Raw genomic sequence first — 17,008 nt, forward strand, 5'->3', positions numbered from 1 at the left:
AGCCTTAGTCAGTGGGGATACAGTGATAGTCGGTAAGATAATGACTCGGGCTGAAGCTATTGTCCACAAGTTGTAAGGCCGTTAAGTCTGATGATCCTTAAGTACCCCACTTCCCAAGAAAAATAAAGATCTGTGTTGTATGCAGTGTTGTAGTAGTCCTGTTGGTCCCAGGATATTAGAGAGACAAGGTGGGAAGTGCTATCTTTTACTGGATCAACAGATACTTATCTAATAAACGATATTACTTCACCCACCTTGTCTCTTGAAAGATCTCTGTTGGTCCTCAAGCTGTAATGGCTCCAGGAAAGGAGACCTTAGTACTACCCTGGATGACCTGGTTGTTGTGATGATATGGCCCATGTTGAATATGCAAAGAGAGATGTTGAATTTTAAATGCATATTCCTTCTAAGACATTTAAATCACAGACTGCAAAAAGAAAAGGAGTACTTGTGGCACCTTAGAGACTAACAAGGCATTCCTTTTCTTTTTGCTGCTACTCTGAAACAAATCACAGACTGGAAAAGTAGGACACTATCTCTTGGTGATTTTATGATCAAATAATTTAGATAAACTTTGCAGTGAACACTTAGCATTTATTAAATACATGACAGTAAATTTACAGAAATTATAAGACGATATACATAATTGGACACATTATTCTAGATTTGTTTACTACTAGTTCACAGATAATATCCCATAACATAATACAACATAAGATTTTATTATTGAACGTATTCCTGTTTATGTCACAGCTCTACAGATGACACCACTTTACACATAGGAGCCATAATATCTAAGTCCAGCCTCAGCAGCTGTAGTTTAAAATGGATAAAGGGAAAGACTTTACAGAAAGCAATTGGTCATTATGGTTGTCAGGTGCTAGCAGCTTCTTTCAGTTGCTCAACATTGGTCGGCTTCTCTTCCTTTTTGTATTTAATCCCAAGGAAACTGAAAATTTTCATCAGCATTAGATCAACAATCTCTTCCTCTTCTGAAGCCTAAAAAAATGACAAAATAAAGCCCCATGCTGCTGCAGCTGTGTATGGATTGTTAGTTTAAACAAATGGAGTGAAGTCCTGGCTCCATTGATGTAAATGGCAAACTACCATTGGCTTCAATTGGGCCAAGATTACACATAGAGAATATAAATACTGTAGGTAGAACAGACATGGATTCAGGTGGATGAGGCAGAATATCACCATCACTTCAAAAAAAAAAAAAACCCTCAGCGTGTTGCAACATGCTAGGTGAAAATCTGGCTCCACTCGAGTCTATGGGAGTTTTGCCATTGACTTCAGTGAGGTCAGAAATGCATCAGCTAGCTATACACCAGACAGTTCCCACAGATACATGCCTATAACTCCTAGTAAAATGAGTGGACGTTGCATACTTGCATCTAGTGTTTACATTAACAATCTGTTGTTTTCCATTCCCTTGGTTTTATATACAATACAACAGATTTATCAAGGGCTTCATGTATAGTATCAAAGAGGATTTCATATCACAGTGTCAATATCTTAAAACAGGTTTCAGAGTAGTAGCCGTGTTAGTCTGTATTCACAAAAAAGAAAAGGAGTACTTGTGGCACCTTCGAGACTAACAAATTTATTTGAACATAAGCTTTCGTGATGAAGTGAGCTGTAGCTCACGAAAGCTTATGCTCAAATAAATTTGTAAGTCTCTAAGGTGCCACAAGTACTACTTTTCTTTTTTGTGAATATCTTAAAAGGAAGCTTTGCCATGGACTTCAGTGGATTTCAACCTAAATTTTATGCTGGATTTGGTGTGGGTGCATATAATAGAAATTACAGATACAACTAAGATTAATGCACAAAAAGTAAGTAGCTAGATGCTTACCTGACTTGTGTGCACAAGTTGTTTTGAGAGTGTATATATTTCTATTAATAAAATTTAGGCTGACTTAGAAAATTTAGTTCTGTGAGTTGAAAAAACCTTTATAAAAGCTAAAATGTGTTTAATTGGAGTAGATTGTGAGCTCTTAAAAGCAGGGACTGTGTCCTCATCAGTGTTTGTACAGGGCCTAGCACAGTATGATATTCAAATCCAGATTAAATCCTCTGTGTGCTACTGTAATGTAAATATTAAATAATAAAACAGTTTAGCTGAACATACCTGATAATGTTTCTGTTCCTCACTAAAAGCAACCAGAATCACTGAAATGAACAGATTGAGCACCACAAATGTCATGAAAATGATACAGGATCCAATTAAAAAGGAGCCCAAAATTGGATTATAGTCCAAGACCTAGAGAATAAATAAAATAAGGCATTATGTTTTTTATTATAGCAGAAAAAGGTTGGAAGCAGGGTCAATTTAAAACCCTGAAGAAGGCATCCAAGTTGTTGATAGAATATACAATATGTATCTTCTCTCTCCAGGTGTGATTTTCATGCCATGATGCACTATACATCAGAGTTGATGCAACATGCTTTTATGCATGTGATGCATCCATATGTATTATGGGCCATGCTTTCTTTTATTTTTTAAATGTTTGTGTGTGAATTTAGTGATCATGAAGGTGTCAGTTTGACAGACTTGGAGACCAAAGGCTTCTGCTTATGCCTAGAACAGTGGTTCCCAAACTTGTTCCACCTCTTGTGCAGGGAAAGCCCCTGGCGGGCCGGGCCGGGCCGGGCCGGGCCGGGCCGGTTTGTTTACCTGCAGTGTCTGCAGGTTTGGCCAATCGTGGCTCCCAGTGGCCGCGGTTCACTGCTCCAGGGCAATGGGAGCTGTTGGAAGCGGCAGCCAGTAAGTCCCTTGGCCCACGCCACTTCCAGCAGGTCCCATTGGCCTGGAGCAGTGAACCCCGGCCACCGGGAGCCGCAATCGGCCGAACCTGCGGACGCGGCAGGTAAACAAACCGGCCTGGCCCAGCAGGGGCTTTCCTTGCACAAGTGGCGGAACAAGTTTGGGAACCACTGGCCTAGAACAAAATAGCACAGGCAGTGCAAGCTTCACCATGCATTCCTGAGTCGGCTCCTGCAGTGAAAGGACAGGTCAGCCTCCATATGTATTCAGTCATGGGCCTCTTTGCTGAGGTTAATTATGGTGATGTGGACACTTGTCAAACCAAGCCTGTAGTGAGACCCACCAAACTCATTTAATCAGAACTACAAAATAGGAGTCAGTTAGCAACAATTTTTCATATGTAGCAATTTGGGTGGGATTTGAACCTAGGACCAAGATGTGAAACACCTTTCTAGCTCATTGCCAGTCCTCTTAACCATCCAGTCTCCTGCTGGACTAGTTTTTCAAATAGTCCACAAAAATGCACAAGAAAAGCATGGGCTTTTGCATGTATTGTTATAAATGACTGTATCCACAAGTTTAACTCCTTTTGAAAATGTGTTTCCCTATGTGAAAGAGACTTTTTTTTTTCTTTTTAGGCTGAGGGACATCTGCAAACATTTACTACTGGGATTCATGCTTACAATGCTTCAATGAGATTTCTCACAGTGGCAAATATAACACATGGTAGTAACTGTTTGCAGGCTTGTGCAAATATTTATTGATTGACAAATGTTTCATACAAGGACAGGATGGCATGCACAAGATAACTATGTCAAAGGTGAAGAGTCACAGAGATTAGCAGCACACAAACAAGTTTTAAAGCTATAATATGACTACAAGGTAACCTTCAGTACCAAATAAAGAGAAGCCCACGTATGATGAAAGATGATAAAGAGGAACTAATTTAATCCACAAAAGAATTGGCTAAAAAAGCTGTAATATGGAAGAATTTTTCTTGAATAAATAAAACTTTATTAAAAATCCAGACATTACATTTGCCTCTTATTCTGCAAACACAACTCCCCTTGGAGAGCAGAAGTTGTATGTATGTAGCTTCCCCAAGAGGATGGTTGGTCTCTGTTTCAGGGGTGCATCTAGACTATTGATAGTAATGTCTGTTGTCTAGATGAACCATACAATAATTTTGTATTGGCTAGCAGGGAAGGTGGCTATTTAAAACCTGAGTACATTTCTTAGTGAAGGGTTCAAGAGGGTTTAAATGAAATGGAGAAGAGGGTAGGAAATATATTGCACCCTAGTCTCTCTTTCGTGGCTTGATGAGAAAGTGCTCCCAGATATAAAGCAGGCAGTTGAGCTTTTAAAATCAGACTCGTCTAACACTAATCTAAAGTCTCCCTGTTTGCTTAGAGCATTAAGCTCTTCTTCCTTTACTGCATCTGTAATACTCGGATTTGAGTTCAGCAGGTCAGAACTTGAGATTGTCATGAACAATGTTTTTTCTTTGAGTTTCTTCTAGAAAGGGAAAACATTCAAATGTAGCTGTATTAATTTCTCAAAATAGTTTCATCATGACCCGCTGAGTTATTTATCTGCTTTTCTGCAGTTGTGAATACATTGCAGAGCTGGCACTTTTTCTTCACAAATGAAATCATCTGTTGTTTATAAGAAACCCCACTGCTGCTGAAATTTCTACAGGATATTAGCCACATAAGACATTCACTTAGTCATTAAAAAACCAGAGTCACTCTCTTGACTCCACTAAACTGTTTACTGCTTTCATAGAGAAACTGTGTATTCTTATTGCTATTTCCCGATCCCGTTCCAGCTCCTCACTATTGTCTTGTTTTCCCCTTGTTAGGTTGTGCCTCAGCTAACTTGTAATCTCTGTTGGACAGGGATAAGCACCTACCACCACACATTTTGGTGAGGATAGAAATAATAATTATCATGGGTGCTGCTGTAAAATTCTGATCTGGCTTTTTGTACCCTTACTTCCCCAGATTCTGGGACTGCTGCGGTCTGATTTGGGTTCAGGTCTACTTTTATGAATATGTATTAAAATTAATATTTAAAGTGTTTTTTTTTAAATGCAACCTTTTAGGAGGTTAGGTTTTTCTGTTTTTACACTTGTACATTTCTAGAAGTCTGCTGTCTGCAGTGGCTGCTGTCATTTTGCGGAGCAGAGCAAATGTAGCATGTTACAGACAAGACACACACTGTGCTCTCCCTCCTGGAGCCTTTACTGTACTTTTTTTCTTTCATGTTTCATTTTCTTTAATTTAAAATAAATCACTTTGAAACCACATGGCTGCTCTTTATAGTCCTGATCCTCCTCCCATTCAACTCAATGGAGAGACTCTTGTTGACTTGAATTGGAGCTGGATTGAGCCCTAAGTATAGAAAACCATAACATGATTTTGTGTTTCGGTTTTTCATTTTATTTGTCTGCAAATAAAAACAACTTAGTTAGACTGACAGCTCTGTGGGACAGGAACTATATTTTTTTGTGCTGTGTTTGTACAAAAGATGATCGTTGTCCTAGGTCAGTGATGGGCAACCTGCGGCCCACAGGCTGCATGTGGCCTGTCAGGGTAATCCGCTGGCAGGCCGCCAGACAGTTTGTTTACATTTGCTCAGCTACCCACAGCTCCCAGTGGCTGTGGTTCGCCGTTCCCAGCCAATGGGAGCTGCGGGAAGCAGCACGGCCACAGGTTGCCCACCACTGTCCTAGGTGCTACCACAATATAAGTAATTAATAATAAGTCTCTGAAGGGTAGATCTGGTACCTCCTCATAGTTGAAGATTCCCAGCTGAAGACTGACCATTGTCTCTGCTGAATCAAAGAGGGTTTTGTAAGAGTTCAGCTTCCAGCCAAATATCAAATTTGTCTGCAAAGGAAAGAAGGCAGATCTTGCGTCATAATCACACGGGTTTGTTGTCCATTTAGTTCACAACTTTTATGTTCACAGAAAGTTGTCCTGGTCTGACATCAAAGTTACATGGAGCAGGCAATAACCTAGGATCTGAGAGTTACTTCTCCTTCATGATTGGGACTTGGGTCATGATGCACATGCAAACTAATGGGCCCATCAAACAAGTCATCTTACTCAGTTCTTGATTTTCTGTATGTCAATAACAGGAGTGTTTGTAGGGGAGACAATGTGGGAACCAGCTTTTTGGGTTTAGTTCAGCAGCAAGGAAGCACGTGGTGGATAGCCATAACCACAATAAAATATCTTGCATCCATACGTAACCTGATTTATCAGTGATGCTGAGCACCTGCAGCTCCTATTAGCTTCAAGTGGCCTTGTGGGTGCTCAGCACTTCTCAATATCAGATCAATGGTGCCTTTCTTCTTGAAAGATCTAGAAAGTATTCTACAAACTATATACATAAATCTCTTCACCTATCCCTGAAATGCAGTTACCTCTGTGGTGTTTAATACACAGCAATACTAAAGAGCACTGTAGGGAAGGAAGTGAAGAATACTGTTTAGTTATGTCTCTCCAATTAATTTATTTGTAAATGAACAAAGATTGCAAACTCTTAGGGGGTAAGGACCACATCTTCCTGTGCCTGTATAGTACCGAGTGCATTTTGGATGCTACTGTAATATAAATAGAGAATAATGTAAGGGAAGATGCAAATAGTGGTTTGGGTTGCAGGAGATTTATTTATTTTACAATAGTACCCAACCTACACTGGACCCTACAGTGCTGGGTGTTCACACACTTAGTAAAAGGGGGTCTCAGTTTAAAGAATTTACAATGTAAGTAGACAAGAGAGAGAAACTGGACCTGTTATCTCCAGTCTACAGATGAGGAACTGAGGCACAGAGGGATTAGCTAACTTGGCCAAGGCCACACAGGAAGTCCGTGGCAGAGCTGGGAATTGAACCCTGGTCCGAGTTCCAGTTCAGTGCTTTATCCTTCTTTGAGATTACTGTTTTGATCTGATTTATTGCTATTTTGGAAAAGTTCTAATTACTACCTAATCTTTTCAGTGATAGATTGAACATATTTGTTCTATATCCCACATGCTCACTACATGGTAATGTACATACAGTGTTTCAAATAAAATAAATACACATAAATAGTTACAGTGCTGTAATTCATTAACCTGACTGAATAAACTAGTATATTTACACAATAATGAACTTTATTCCTGTATAACCAGCAATGGGCAGAAATCCAAAAAATCTTCTCTATGTTTGTTTTACATGTTCCAGACCATATCATATCTGGTGCTGTCAGTCAATCACTCTCCTCTGTTTGGTTGTCCTGTAAGATCTTTCCACTAAGTATATTTTTGTACTCTGCTCTTTGACACATATACACCATGCACAGGAAATCTGTATTATCATCTTGTTTGTTTATTGAACTTCATTTTAGTTTGCAAAAGGGCAGACAAGTGGATATTTTAACTTGCCACTCATATATGCTGGAGAGCGGATCCTTCTGCAGCATATTGCAGCCATCAAACTAAGATCTAGGTGGACAGTTTTATTTAATTTTACATGTATAAGCCACATTGTTTTCACTATTCAGAAATTATTCATTTTATCTGCAGCTAGCAGATTGTAAACAGGAACCACAAAGATACTCACAGCAATGGAATAGGCAAGGAACATGATTAAAATAACAGTGATGAATCCAGAGATGTCACCCCAAGCCCTCCTCAAGGTGGAGGTGATCATGTTTAGTTTAGGGTTGAGCCTCAAGAGATGCCACAATTTCACAGTAGAGAGAAGCACCAGGAAAGCAATTAGGTAGCCAAGAGCTGCATCAGCTGTTGCTGTTTCATTGAAACTTACACACCTATGAGAAAAGAAGATTAATAAACAATGCATGAAAAACTTTCAGAACATTTCTGTGGACTGTGATTAATGAGTATGCTGGTAGCACTGGTGAGTCAGGGTTTGTCTTCACTGCAAAGTTAATTCAGGTTCTTACTAACGTGTTGCTCCTAACTCCCCTCCCATCCCATCCTCACACAAGAGTCTCTTGTGCATGGTGATGCTTTACATCTGAGTTGGCTGGCCTATCTGCAGTATAGACTAAAGCTTGAGTGCTTCTAATACTCAGTCAGGCCAGATACTCACCAAATCCCGGAGTAACAGGTACCTAATGCAAATGCTTAGTTTACTGTTGGGTATTGTAATGGGGTGTATAGGCCCTTTCTGGAGATTGAGAGGGATGGCATTTACTATCTTGCTCTGAAGAGGACCCCAGTTTCCTCCTAGGTCTGCAGGATAGCAGGGCTGGGCCAGCTGTGGAGAAATAACTAATACCCTGTAAATTCTATAAGAAGAATGTGCTGCAGGAAGTTGGGTAATAAATCTAACAGTGAAAGGGGGAGGGGTTTCTAGCAATAGGGCTGGAGCAGGATGGGTTATGGGGGCATTCTTGGCTGAAGTAAGCCATCCTACAATAACTTGGCTTTGAGAGAAGCCACTTATGTTTGTGTTTTGCTGCTTAAAGGAGCTGCACATTCGTTATGTTTATTACTCTGTTTTGCAACAGAGCATACCACAAAGGTGTCTAAAATCTGCATGGGCCTGTTGAATTCTTCTCTGTTGTGACTGGTTTGTTATTAATTTCTGTCCTAGGATATTGCTGTGTCTGGCTTTGCTCTGAGCTCTTAAACAGTAGCCATGTACCTACCCAGGGTGGCTGCAGTGAGATGAGGGAAAGGCAGATGATACTAATATATGGCCTGCACCAGCAAGGCCCATCAGTTCCATATACACCATGTTAGGGGAGGTGGTGCTAATGCCTGCTGTCCTTTAACGTTTCCCCAGGTGAGGTAGCTTTAATTTCTGTCACTGACATAAATCCAAGTCCTAAAATCCTTACACGGATTACATAATACAGACATACAGATTCACTTCATCTACCAGTGAAATGTAGCTATCTCTGGAGAGCATATATCTCAGGCAGCAGAGGTGCTGGGAAAACAAGGGAAGTTCAAGCTAAAGCAGAGAAAGGCGGAGTCATGGAACATTTACTCATCCTTGTGATGCTGATAGTAGCTGATATCACGTGCCCCCAGGATTGTCCTCTTCACAAACACTGATAGGGTGCTCCAGCTAATCAGTATAATGGCCAGCTCTAGCAGATTCCACTTGCTGTGGAAATACCTCCATTTCAGAGCCCTCATGAGCTTTCCCTGTGAAAACAGGAGTTTCAGTTCCAACAGCCCTTGGCAAGAATCTTGGCAATATGACTGTATAAAGTGAGCAGGGTAAATCAAATATATCACTGCCATGTTACTCTAACAAACTTTGATTCCATTCATTTCTGCTAAGGCTGCTGATCCAGACCCCAGCTCCGCCTGGAGCTACAAACAGTTCAGTCCAACATTTGGGATTCAGATGGTCCCCTCTGCACAAGAAGAGACCCCTGCACATCTGCTCAACCAGTTCTTGTGCTGTTCTCTGGTTACCTCCTTCTCAGCATGCACTCCAGTCAAGTGAAATCCCCCCTTTCCTTTATTTATTAAAGGTGCAGGATCTGATTCAGACCTCACACTGACAGGGGTCCTGAAACAATTTGTATAGTGGGGGTGCTGAGAGCCATTCAGCCAAACTGTAAACCCTGTATATAATGGAAACCACGTCAAGCCAGGGGGTACTACTGCACCCCCAGCATGCCTACTTCCAGCACCTATGTCAGGAGCAACACCAATGAAGTGGTTTGAATTTCACTGATGTAAAACCCTTGTCGTTGAGATCAGAATCGGATCTAGTGACACATGGCAACTGAAGCTTCTTCTGGGTCTTACCTGTGCTACCATGTAGTAGATGACAAATAGGAAATAAATCACTTCTGCTGCAACAACAAAGATGTGCAGACCATCTGTGTAGGGGTAGAGCCGGATGCTCTGCAGTTCTGCATGCGTGAAGAAGGCCCCTGAAAAAATAAAGCTGTGTTCAGCTCTCTGCTCTTTTGAAAATTCCTCCCTGAGTCTGTTCCTTGTTGTGTACTGCAATGCAAGAGCTGAAAGTGCTAGAATTGAAAGTGGGCTCTTACCTAATGCGTTTGTTTCAAACATCAGGCTTATAATACAGAACAGGTTCACATTGGCATTGTAGACTGTAAATTCAACAAACACTGCTCTTGTGAAGGTGTCCAGCCAGACGTTGTTGAAGAGATATTGGAGAATTCTGCCAAAGAGTGCACAAAAGAGAGAGTGACTAATCACTTTTGACTCATATTAGAGGTGTGTGGTGTTACATGAGGAGTAGAAGTATTTGTAAACTACATACAGAAAGTGGGAACAAGAGGCAGGGACTTTCAAAGGACACCTGATGTGTAAGTCCAAACAGGGAGGAATTTCTCTGTCCCTCTATGGACTACACTGCACAATTAGTCTAGTGTTTTTACTCTCCTATGAAGCTTCAAGTTTGGCTGAAGCCAAGATACTGGCTGGATCAGTTACCCAGCCTGGCAAGGCAAAAGCTAGGTTCCTATGCAGCTATCTCCAACAACATCTAATTTACCTGTAGGCAAATAGGTACATGTGGGTTTCCAACACTGGTGGACACTATTTCCTGTTGGTAATACACAGGGCCCTTATCTGCCAACTTGTCTCCAAGCCTTGGGTCCCAAGGCCTCCATTTTGTGTTATTTCACTAGAAGCAATCTCTGTTGTTATTCACAAACACAGTACTGTAGATTGTTTCCTGTAATGGATAATTCACTCCATCTCTAACCATGGCTAGAGGGTGGACATAATGATTGTTTGCAATCATCTGAAGAGCATAAACACTGAGGAGGGAACTGAAAAGCACAGGATTGACCAAGAAGATCTCACTAAGATGAACATGAGCAGGGGAAGATTAGGCTGAAAGATAAGGCTGAAATATTTCCTAACAAAGGCATCCAGTTAAACTATGCAATGATCTGTCAAGGGAAGAGGTAGAAAACCTATTGCTTTAGACATTGAAAAGTAGACTAAACCAAATGCTGGAGTGTGCGGAAGAGGGAGTAACGTTGCACTGACTGGGAGGAAGTACTAGGTCTTTTCCAGCTCTAATTTTTTTGATTATTTAGTAATTGCTTGTGTAAATCTGGAATCCATGTGCATGCACCTAGTTCTAATCTTAGGAAATCAGGTTATAATCCTGGATTAGATTTTGGTTAATACCTAATGTAACACATGGTGACAATAGACATAAAACATGAATCAAATCAAAATCACAACAGTAGCAAAACCCAAATACAATAAAAATGCTACCTGGTTGCATTCTTTGGATCAGTTCCCAAGTGAACCACATATCCTCCTCCCCTATAGATGGCAAGTTTGCCCCACACTGGATGCCCTCTAAGTTTGGACTGGCTCTGATATTTCCATGCAGAAGTCAACTCAGAGGAGTTATCGAAGGCTGAGATATTCCAGTGTTCCCCATAGTCTGATGTGTCTTCTGCTTGTGGAGAATACATAGCATGGCATTCTTTGACCGAGCCTTGCAGTTTGGGAGCTATCGGGCAGGTGTTCCCCTTCACTCTCACTTGACGAATTCGGGCACTGCCTACCAACTTGGAGTTGCCATCTGTAATGAAGCCTAAAAGAGTTATGTAAAAGAGTCAGTGTTGACATTATGGCAGGCTCAATAATCACCATAGTCTCAACTCCCATTTATTCCTCGCTGAAAGATTTGTTTTGTCTTGTTTATTATTTGATTCTGTTTCTTAAATAAAATAAAACCAATGTGAATTTAATCCTCAAGAAAAGAAAGGATTAATTGTCTTGGTTTGAGTTAGGCTTAATGTAATAATAAGAGCTAATTCTTATACAGAGCTTTTCATCCACAGATGTCAAAGTATTTCACAAGCAGTCAGTATCATTATCCCCATTATAGAGCTGAGGAAGCTGAGGGTCAGAGAGGGGAAGCAACTTGTCTAAGGTCACCCCATAGGCAAGAGCCAGGAATAGAACCTAGAACTCATGAGTCTTGGTCTATTGTATCAAAATTACCCTACACACAAGTCTGCCAATGCACTTCAATAGCACAGAGACACTTCGGAGCACCAAAAATGGGCTGAATGTATGTTCTGGGATTTTCCCTGATGGGGAACAGGATGAGAACCCCAATACTTGTATTCATTGGTGGCCTAAGCCATGAGCACAGATCTGGGGGAAAAGCCGGTAGTATCACTGCCGCCATCTAGCTGTTTGGCCTTATTTTAAATGACAAAAGCTCATGGAAAAACCATCAGGCATATATTTTAGTACAACACTAGACACAGATTATGTAGTGTTACAGTAAGACACAGATCTTGTACATTACATAAAAAAGTTAATTAAAGTATCAGGACAAAATCAACTTGGGGCCATTCTACTGACTTCCATGGAGTTACACCAGAGATGAATTTGGCCCATTGTGTTTAAATGCACAGTCTGAGTTGTATCCGTTCAGCTATGCAAATATTGATCAGCTGACAGGGTAATGTACTGGATGATACTAACTTGTGTAATTTATCAGGGCACCAGACTTGCACCCTAATGTCCCTCCCCAGAAGCCCAATACACATGGACAAGTTGGGGGCATGCACAAAAGTCAGAGTTTTGAATGCCAGGTCAAACAATGTGAAATCCACTCAGAACTCTGCACCTTGATATGAGCCATATAACTTGTTGACTAAGGTAGTTCTTGCCCATGTGAAGAAGTCCTGATAAGAGTAGATATCCCGAAACCCATTCGTAAAGCTGCTTTCAATGTGTTTGTTCAGGTAGTAGGAATTGGGATCTCTTTGTCCATAGGCAACCAACAGTAGCATCCATAAAAATCCCAGGTAGGCTGGAAAGAACAGCAAATATGCTTTTAGGTTAGAATTGATATCGTTTGTCTAGTACAGAACAACATGACAATTATTGCTATCACTTAGTATTAGGCTAAGAAGATGTCTAGCAAAATTTCTCTCTCTGGATTATATCAGATCAGTGCTGAATTTACATGGGTTGGCTTAGACTGTTGTGTCTTTCCCACGTCACATCAGTCAGAATCTGAGTAGGGTTCAAGAAAAGAACAGGCACCAGCAGTAACTCAGGCTATAAAAAGGACCTGAAGCTCAAAGATGCTCTCAGTGAAGTCAAGGCAATTTTTTTTCCTTTGCCTTCAGAGGGAGCAAGAATGGAGCCTAGGATAGTAACTATGAGTAATTCTTGCTCACAGGAAGGAGCAAACCCACCTTCTCCCAGCTACTAACTTCCTTCATCTTCTCCCTCTGCCTTCTTCATAAACTCTCACACTCCTCTGGCCTGTTCTCTTAAAATACAAGCAAGCTGTGTTCGCCCCTTCCTCAGAAAACCCACCTTTAGCCCCACTGGCATTGCCAGCTATTACCCCATTATCGCTTTCACCCTCTGAATGCACTATTTACAATCCATATATCCAATAGCTATGCCTGTGTAAAGCTCTCCCTTCCCCACCCAAGGAGTCCAGCAGGATAATATTAGCACTGATTTGCAAACACATGAAAGAGCTTTGTCACTAAAACAAGAAGATCATCTGTGGGCACATTGCAGACCCAGTATTTCTCTGATTAAGGCAAACGCTTTCTGCTCCTTGATGTGATTGTTCTTCATTCTCTGAATGTCTGTGGCAGGGGGTGGCTGGTAGATGTTGCTTCTGCTATCCCTTCGAGCTCCAAATAGAGGGTTTGAGTCGCCTGTGTGCAAGAGCGATAAAAGCCAACATGTCAGTAGCTCCTCCAAGCCCTACTTTTTATTTCTAGGGGACCCCAGCCATTTCAGGGAAACATTTCTAGTTATACAGGGTTTCTCATCCGGGGTGGGGGAGACTAACCCTGGGCTGGGGCAACAGACTAGTTCAAAGGACAATGGAGGTGAAGGGCTGAGGAAAGGATCAGTGCTGGGGGGAAACTACCAGATCCATATGCTGCTATTTCTTCAGGTAAAGTGACCAGTCTGAAAGTTGCTGACTTTCCATTCACGCTCCCACTGTGTCCCTTATGTAGATGGCTGGGTGGGGGCAGCTTATAAACACAGGGCCAACAGTCCAGGCTTGTCTTCTCTGCTCCCACTGCTCTCAGCCCAGCCTGGGGTGGCTCCAAAGGATGCCCCACCCCAATAGATCCAATGCCCAGCAGCATGAAGCCTTCTGCTGAGTGAGAAAAGTCAGCAAAAAACATGCAGAAGAGCAAAAAAGAAAAAAATAGATAAAAATAAGAAATGACAAATAGGAACAAAGGGAGAGGGGAGAGAGAAGGGCCAGAAAGGAAATGGCTCTGTCTACCAGCCCACGCCTGCCCACAGAGGTAGGGGGTAGGCAGCATGTCCCCAGTCTTTGTGTCCTGTGCAGTTAGTACAATGGGACAGGGGTTAGCAGCAGGACCACAGGCTTCAAAGACAGCTGGGAAGGTTGGGGCCTTGGTCCCAGCCCATTTCAGCACAGGGCAGCAGATTCTGCCATTGCAGTCCCTGTGTGCACTCCCGCAGTGCCTCTGCGAACTGCCAGGAGAGCGGTGTCCCCCAGCACCCATCTCACACAGCAGTAAATGATAAAGCCATGGGAGAGACCCTCAGCTGGTGTAAATTGTCATAGTTCCATCAGAGTTCACTGAGCCAAGACAATTTCCACCCACCGAGGCCCTGCCCCACACTGTGGTCAAGAGCGTATGTACATACGGTACATACATGCAGACATTTACACGGTATATTTATACATGTATAACTAAGCCTAGCAGCAAAGGGAGAACACCCAGAAAATGGAAAATAATGGAAACTTACCGACTAGCTAGGACAAGGAACCGAGGATTTTAGCTCAAACGGACTACAAATATTAAGTACCATAAATGATTTAACACCCATCTGGGTTGTGAGAAGGGGAAAAAGAAGATTCAGATGAAGAGAAAGATAAAAATAGATCCCAACACAATGGAGAATGACCTGCGCACGGCTTGCAGGGCTGATCAGAGGCAGCAGGATTTACACTTCAGAAAGATACAGGGAAGCCTGGCAGACGTCCAGTCCAGTTCCGGAAATTGTAAGAGGGTTGGTGCAATTGCTACGGCAAAAGGCAATTTTCCAGGTGAAAACTGCTTCCTCTACCGACTGAACCCCCCTTCTCCACTTGGTGAATAAATTAAAGCAGACCTAGAACTTGCTGGCCTCTTAAGATCAGGCTGAAAGAAAATAGCAAATCAAACACAAAGCCCCTCTCTCTGGGGAATAGCACCATTTCCTTCATTCTACCAGTATGGGAGGTCCACAACTCCTTACTGGGATGTCTTTCTTGTGATATATTGGGGAGGGAGTGTGATGGGGTATATAAACCCTGTTCAGTGATGGAAGGGGTTAAAGAGTTGCCTTGGGGAAGGCTGGCTTTGCCCCTCAGCCTTTGTCAGTCATGTGGAATAAGGTCTTAAAAATGGGAAGTTCCCAGCAGTAGCAGAACAGCTCTAGGAGAGAGTCCAAGGTGGTTCTATGCTCACAGAGGAGACTCCTGGAAGCTTTTGGGGGGATCTGCCCTTGGGAAGGTCATTTACCAGCCTCCCCTCTGCCCCCGCCCCATGCTTACAAGGAGATAGCGACCGTGGTGTATTAGCTGGGTAAGATAGGTCCAGCAAGCCCCAAGCCCTTGTCCCCTTTTGAGATTAGAGAATCTGAGAGTAGCCAAAGGAACTAGGGGAGTGAGAGCCAAGAGCCCCATCCCCATCAACACAAAGAGACTATGTAACCCAACTTGTGTCACTGGGCCTCCTACTTAGGCAGATGGAAGTGCCCTAAGGACTCTTCAGGGCCTGCTCAGTAGGAGGTGCCTGTCAGAAGCCTGAGAACTGTGGTAACGAGTTGTAGTATTAAGGCAGTACTTGCACACTGGACAATGGAACTCCCCATTGACTACAATACATTTTATTTATACACACTATTTAAATAAAGTGTAGTAAGGCCACATGAGGCACCAGTTGCATTATGAGAGCTGTAGCACATTAGTTCCATCTTGAGTAGAACAACAGTTGAGAAGTGAAACCAATAGTAAACTAAGGAGTTACATATAATGGCAAAGAAGAACATGGAGGGAATTTGTTTAAGATAGAAGCTGGGTTTTATTGATATTTTTGCAGGCCTGGGTTTACAAAATCTAGTGAAAAGTGCAGCATATCACACTATGCTTTTTCATTAAGTTGTGGAGTTGTTGTAGAGTTTGTTGCAAAACAACCCATGATATAAACATTGGGAAGTTAGCACACCACTAATGTAAATTGCATTGTGTTCAGGAATGGAAAACTGTGTGCATTCTTTCTTCCATATGCAATTTTGTTTTTTATATTTTGGATGAGAGTTGAATAATTTAAATTGGTTTCTTCATATTTGAATCTCTCTGAAATCCTACTCCATTATTTTAGTTCTTAAGTTTTCAGCTAGTCTGCTAAATATTATTCCCGTCTTCTGAATTCTGTTCCTTGGATATTGAAACTGTAACACAGTTGCTGAAGTTCGCAGCATGCAGGTGGGAGTGCGAGAGGCAATAGCAATCAGCCATAGAAGCAGGACCCATTCACAGTTCTTGGTCTACTACTACTAAGAATGAGAATATGGTTCATTCCCACTTCTGAGAGGGAACAGAGCAAGTGATGGTGGGGAGGAAGGGTCTGACATCAGAGTCCTGAAAGTAGATGAGTCCCAAATAATAGGATTATACCCATCCAGTTACAAGGGCAATCTCACAACAGTGCTAGGTCAAAGGGGTGTGAGTTGAGATATAGAAGAAAGACCCATAGGGATAGACAGTTCTTTTTGATCCAAGATTTTTCCTTTTCTGGCCTCCCTGTTATGTGCAATGTAGAGTTTCTTCCTAAGTAAACGTATGATCAGGTTTTATGCTCTCCTTTTCATTGTGCCTACAGTAGCTTTTCTGTACTCCAATAGATTTTTATGCTCTAAACGTGCAAAAGGGCCCTAAAGCTGCCCTAATGCAGCACCTGAGAATTCCTCAAGCAAAGGGGAATCCCTAACTAACAGAACCAATGTAGCCGCCTCCCTTCCCCCCCTTTGTCCCCCCCTACAATCTAGAGGGCATGTTGGAGACATGCTCAGGGGAAATTATGGAGCTAGAGCCCCTGGGCACTCCAGGGATTCCTGGCCTGTGTTGTTATTAGCTGGTGTAAATTAGAGCAGCTGGTCTAGGGATCAGGAGCAGACGAAGGTTATAGGCGGTTGGTCACATTTGTCCATCCTGACCATATGCATGAATAAAGCACTTCAAAG

At 42.1% G+C, this 17,008-nt stretch overlaps 1 protein-coding gene across 1 annotated transcript in view; it reads right to left on the minus strand.

Moving 5' to 3' along the window:
- Nucleotides 1-569: 569 nt before the first annotated feature.
- The window catches only part of PKD1L2 (polycystin 1 like 2), a 71,262-nt gene continuing 54,823 nt past the window's right edge, over nucleotides 570-17,008 (minus strand). Inside the window, exons 34-43 of the mRNA XM_043495247.1 lie at nucleotides 13,306-13,446; nucleotides 12,390-12,575; nucleotides 11,012-11,339; nucleotides 9,805-9,938; nucleotides 9,557-9,684; nucleotides 8,781-8,941; nucleotides 7,380-7,590; nucleotides 5,560-5,661; nucleotides 2,135-2,266; nucleotides 570-999 (exon numbers count right to left, since the gene is read on the minus strand). Coding sequence (XP_043351182.1) covers nucleotides 874-999; nucleotides 2,135-2,266; nucleotides 5,560-5,661; nucleotides 7,380-7,590; nucleotides 8,781-8,941; nucleotides 9,557-9,684; nucleotides 9,805-9,938; nucleotides 11,012-11,339; nucleotides 12,390-12,575; nucleotides 13,306-13,446 — 1,649 coding nt within the window. The 3' untranslated portion in view covers nucleotides 570-873. The remainder of the gene's footprint in view (nucleotides 1,000-2,134; nucleotides 2,267-5,559; nucleotides 5,662-7,379; nucleotides 7,591-8,780; nucleotides 8,942-9,556; nucleotides 9,685-9,804; nucleotides 9,939-11,011; nucleotides 11,340-12,389; nucleotides 12,576-13,305; nucleotides 13,447-17,008) is intronic.

The sequence above is a fragment of the Dermochelys coriacea genome, chromosome 12 (genome assembly GCF_009764565.3).
Source record: "Dermochelys coriacea isolate rDerCor1 chromosome 12, rDerCor1.pri.v4, whole genome shotgun sequence".
Taxonomy (NCBI): Eukaryota; Metazoa; Chordata; order Testudines; family Dermochelyidae; genus Dermochelys; species Dermochelys coriacea.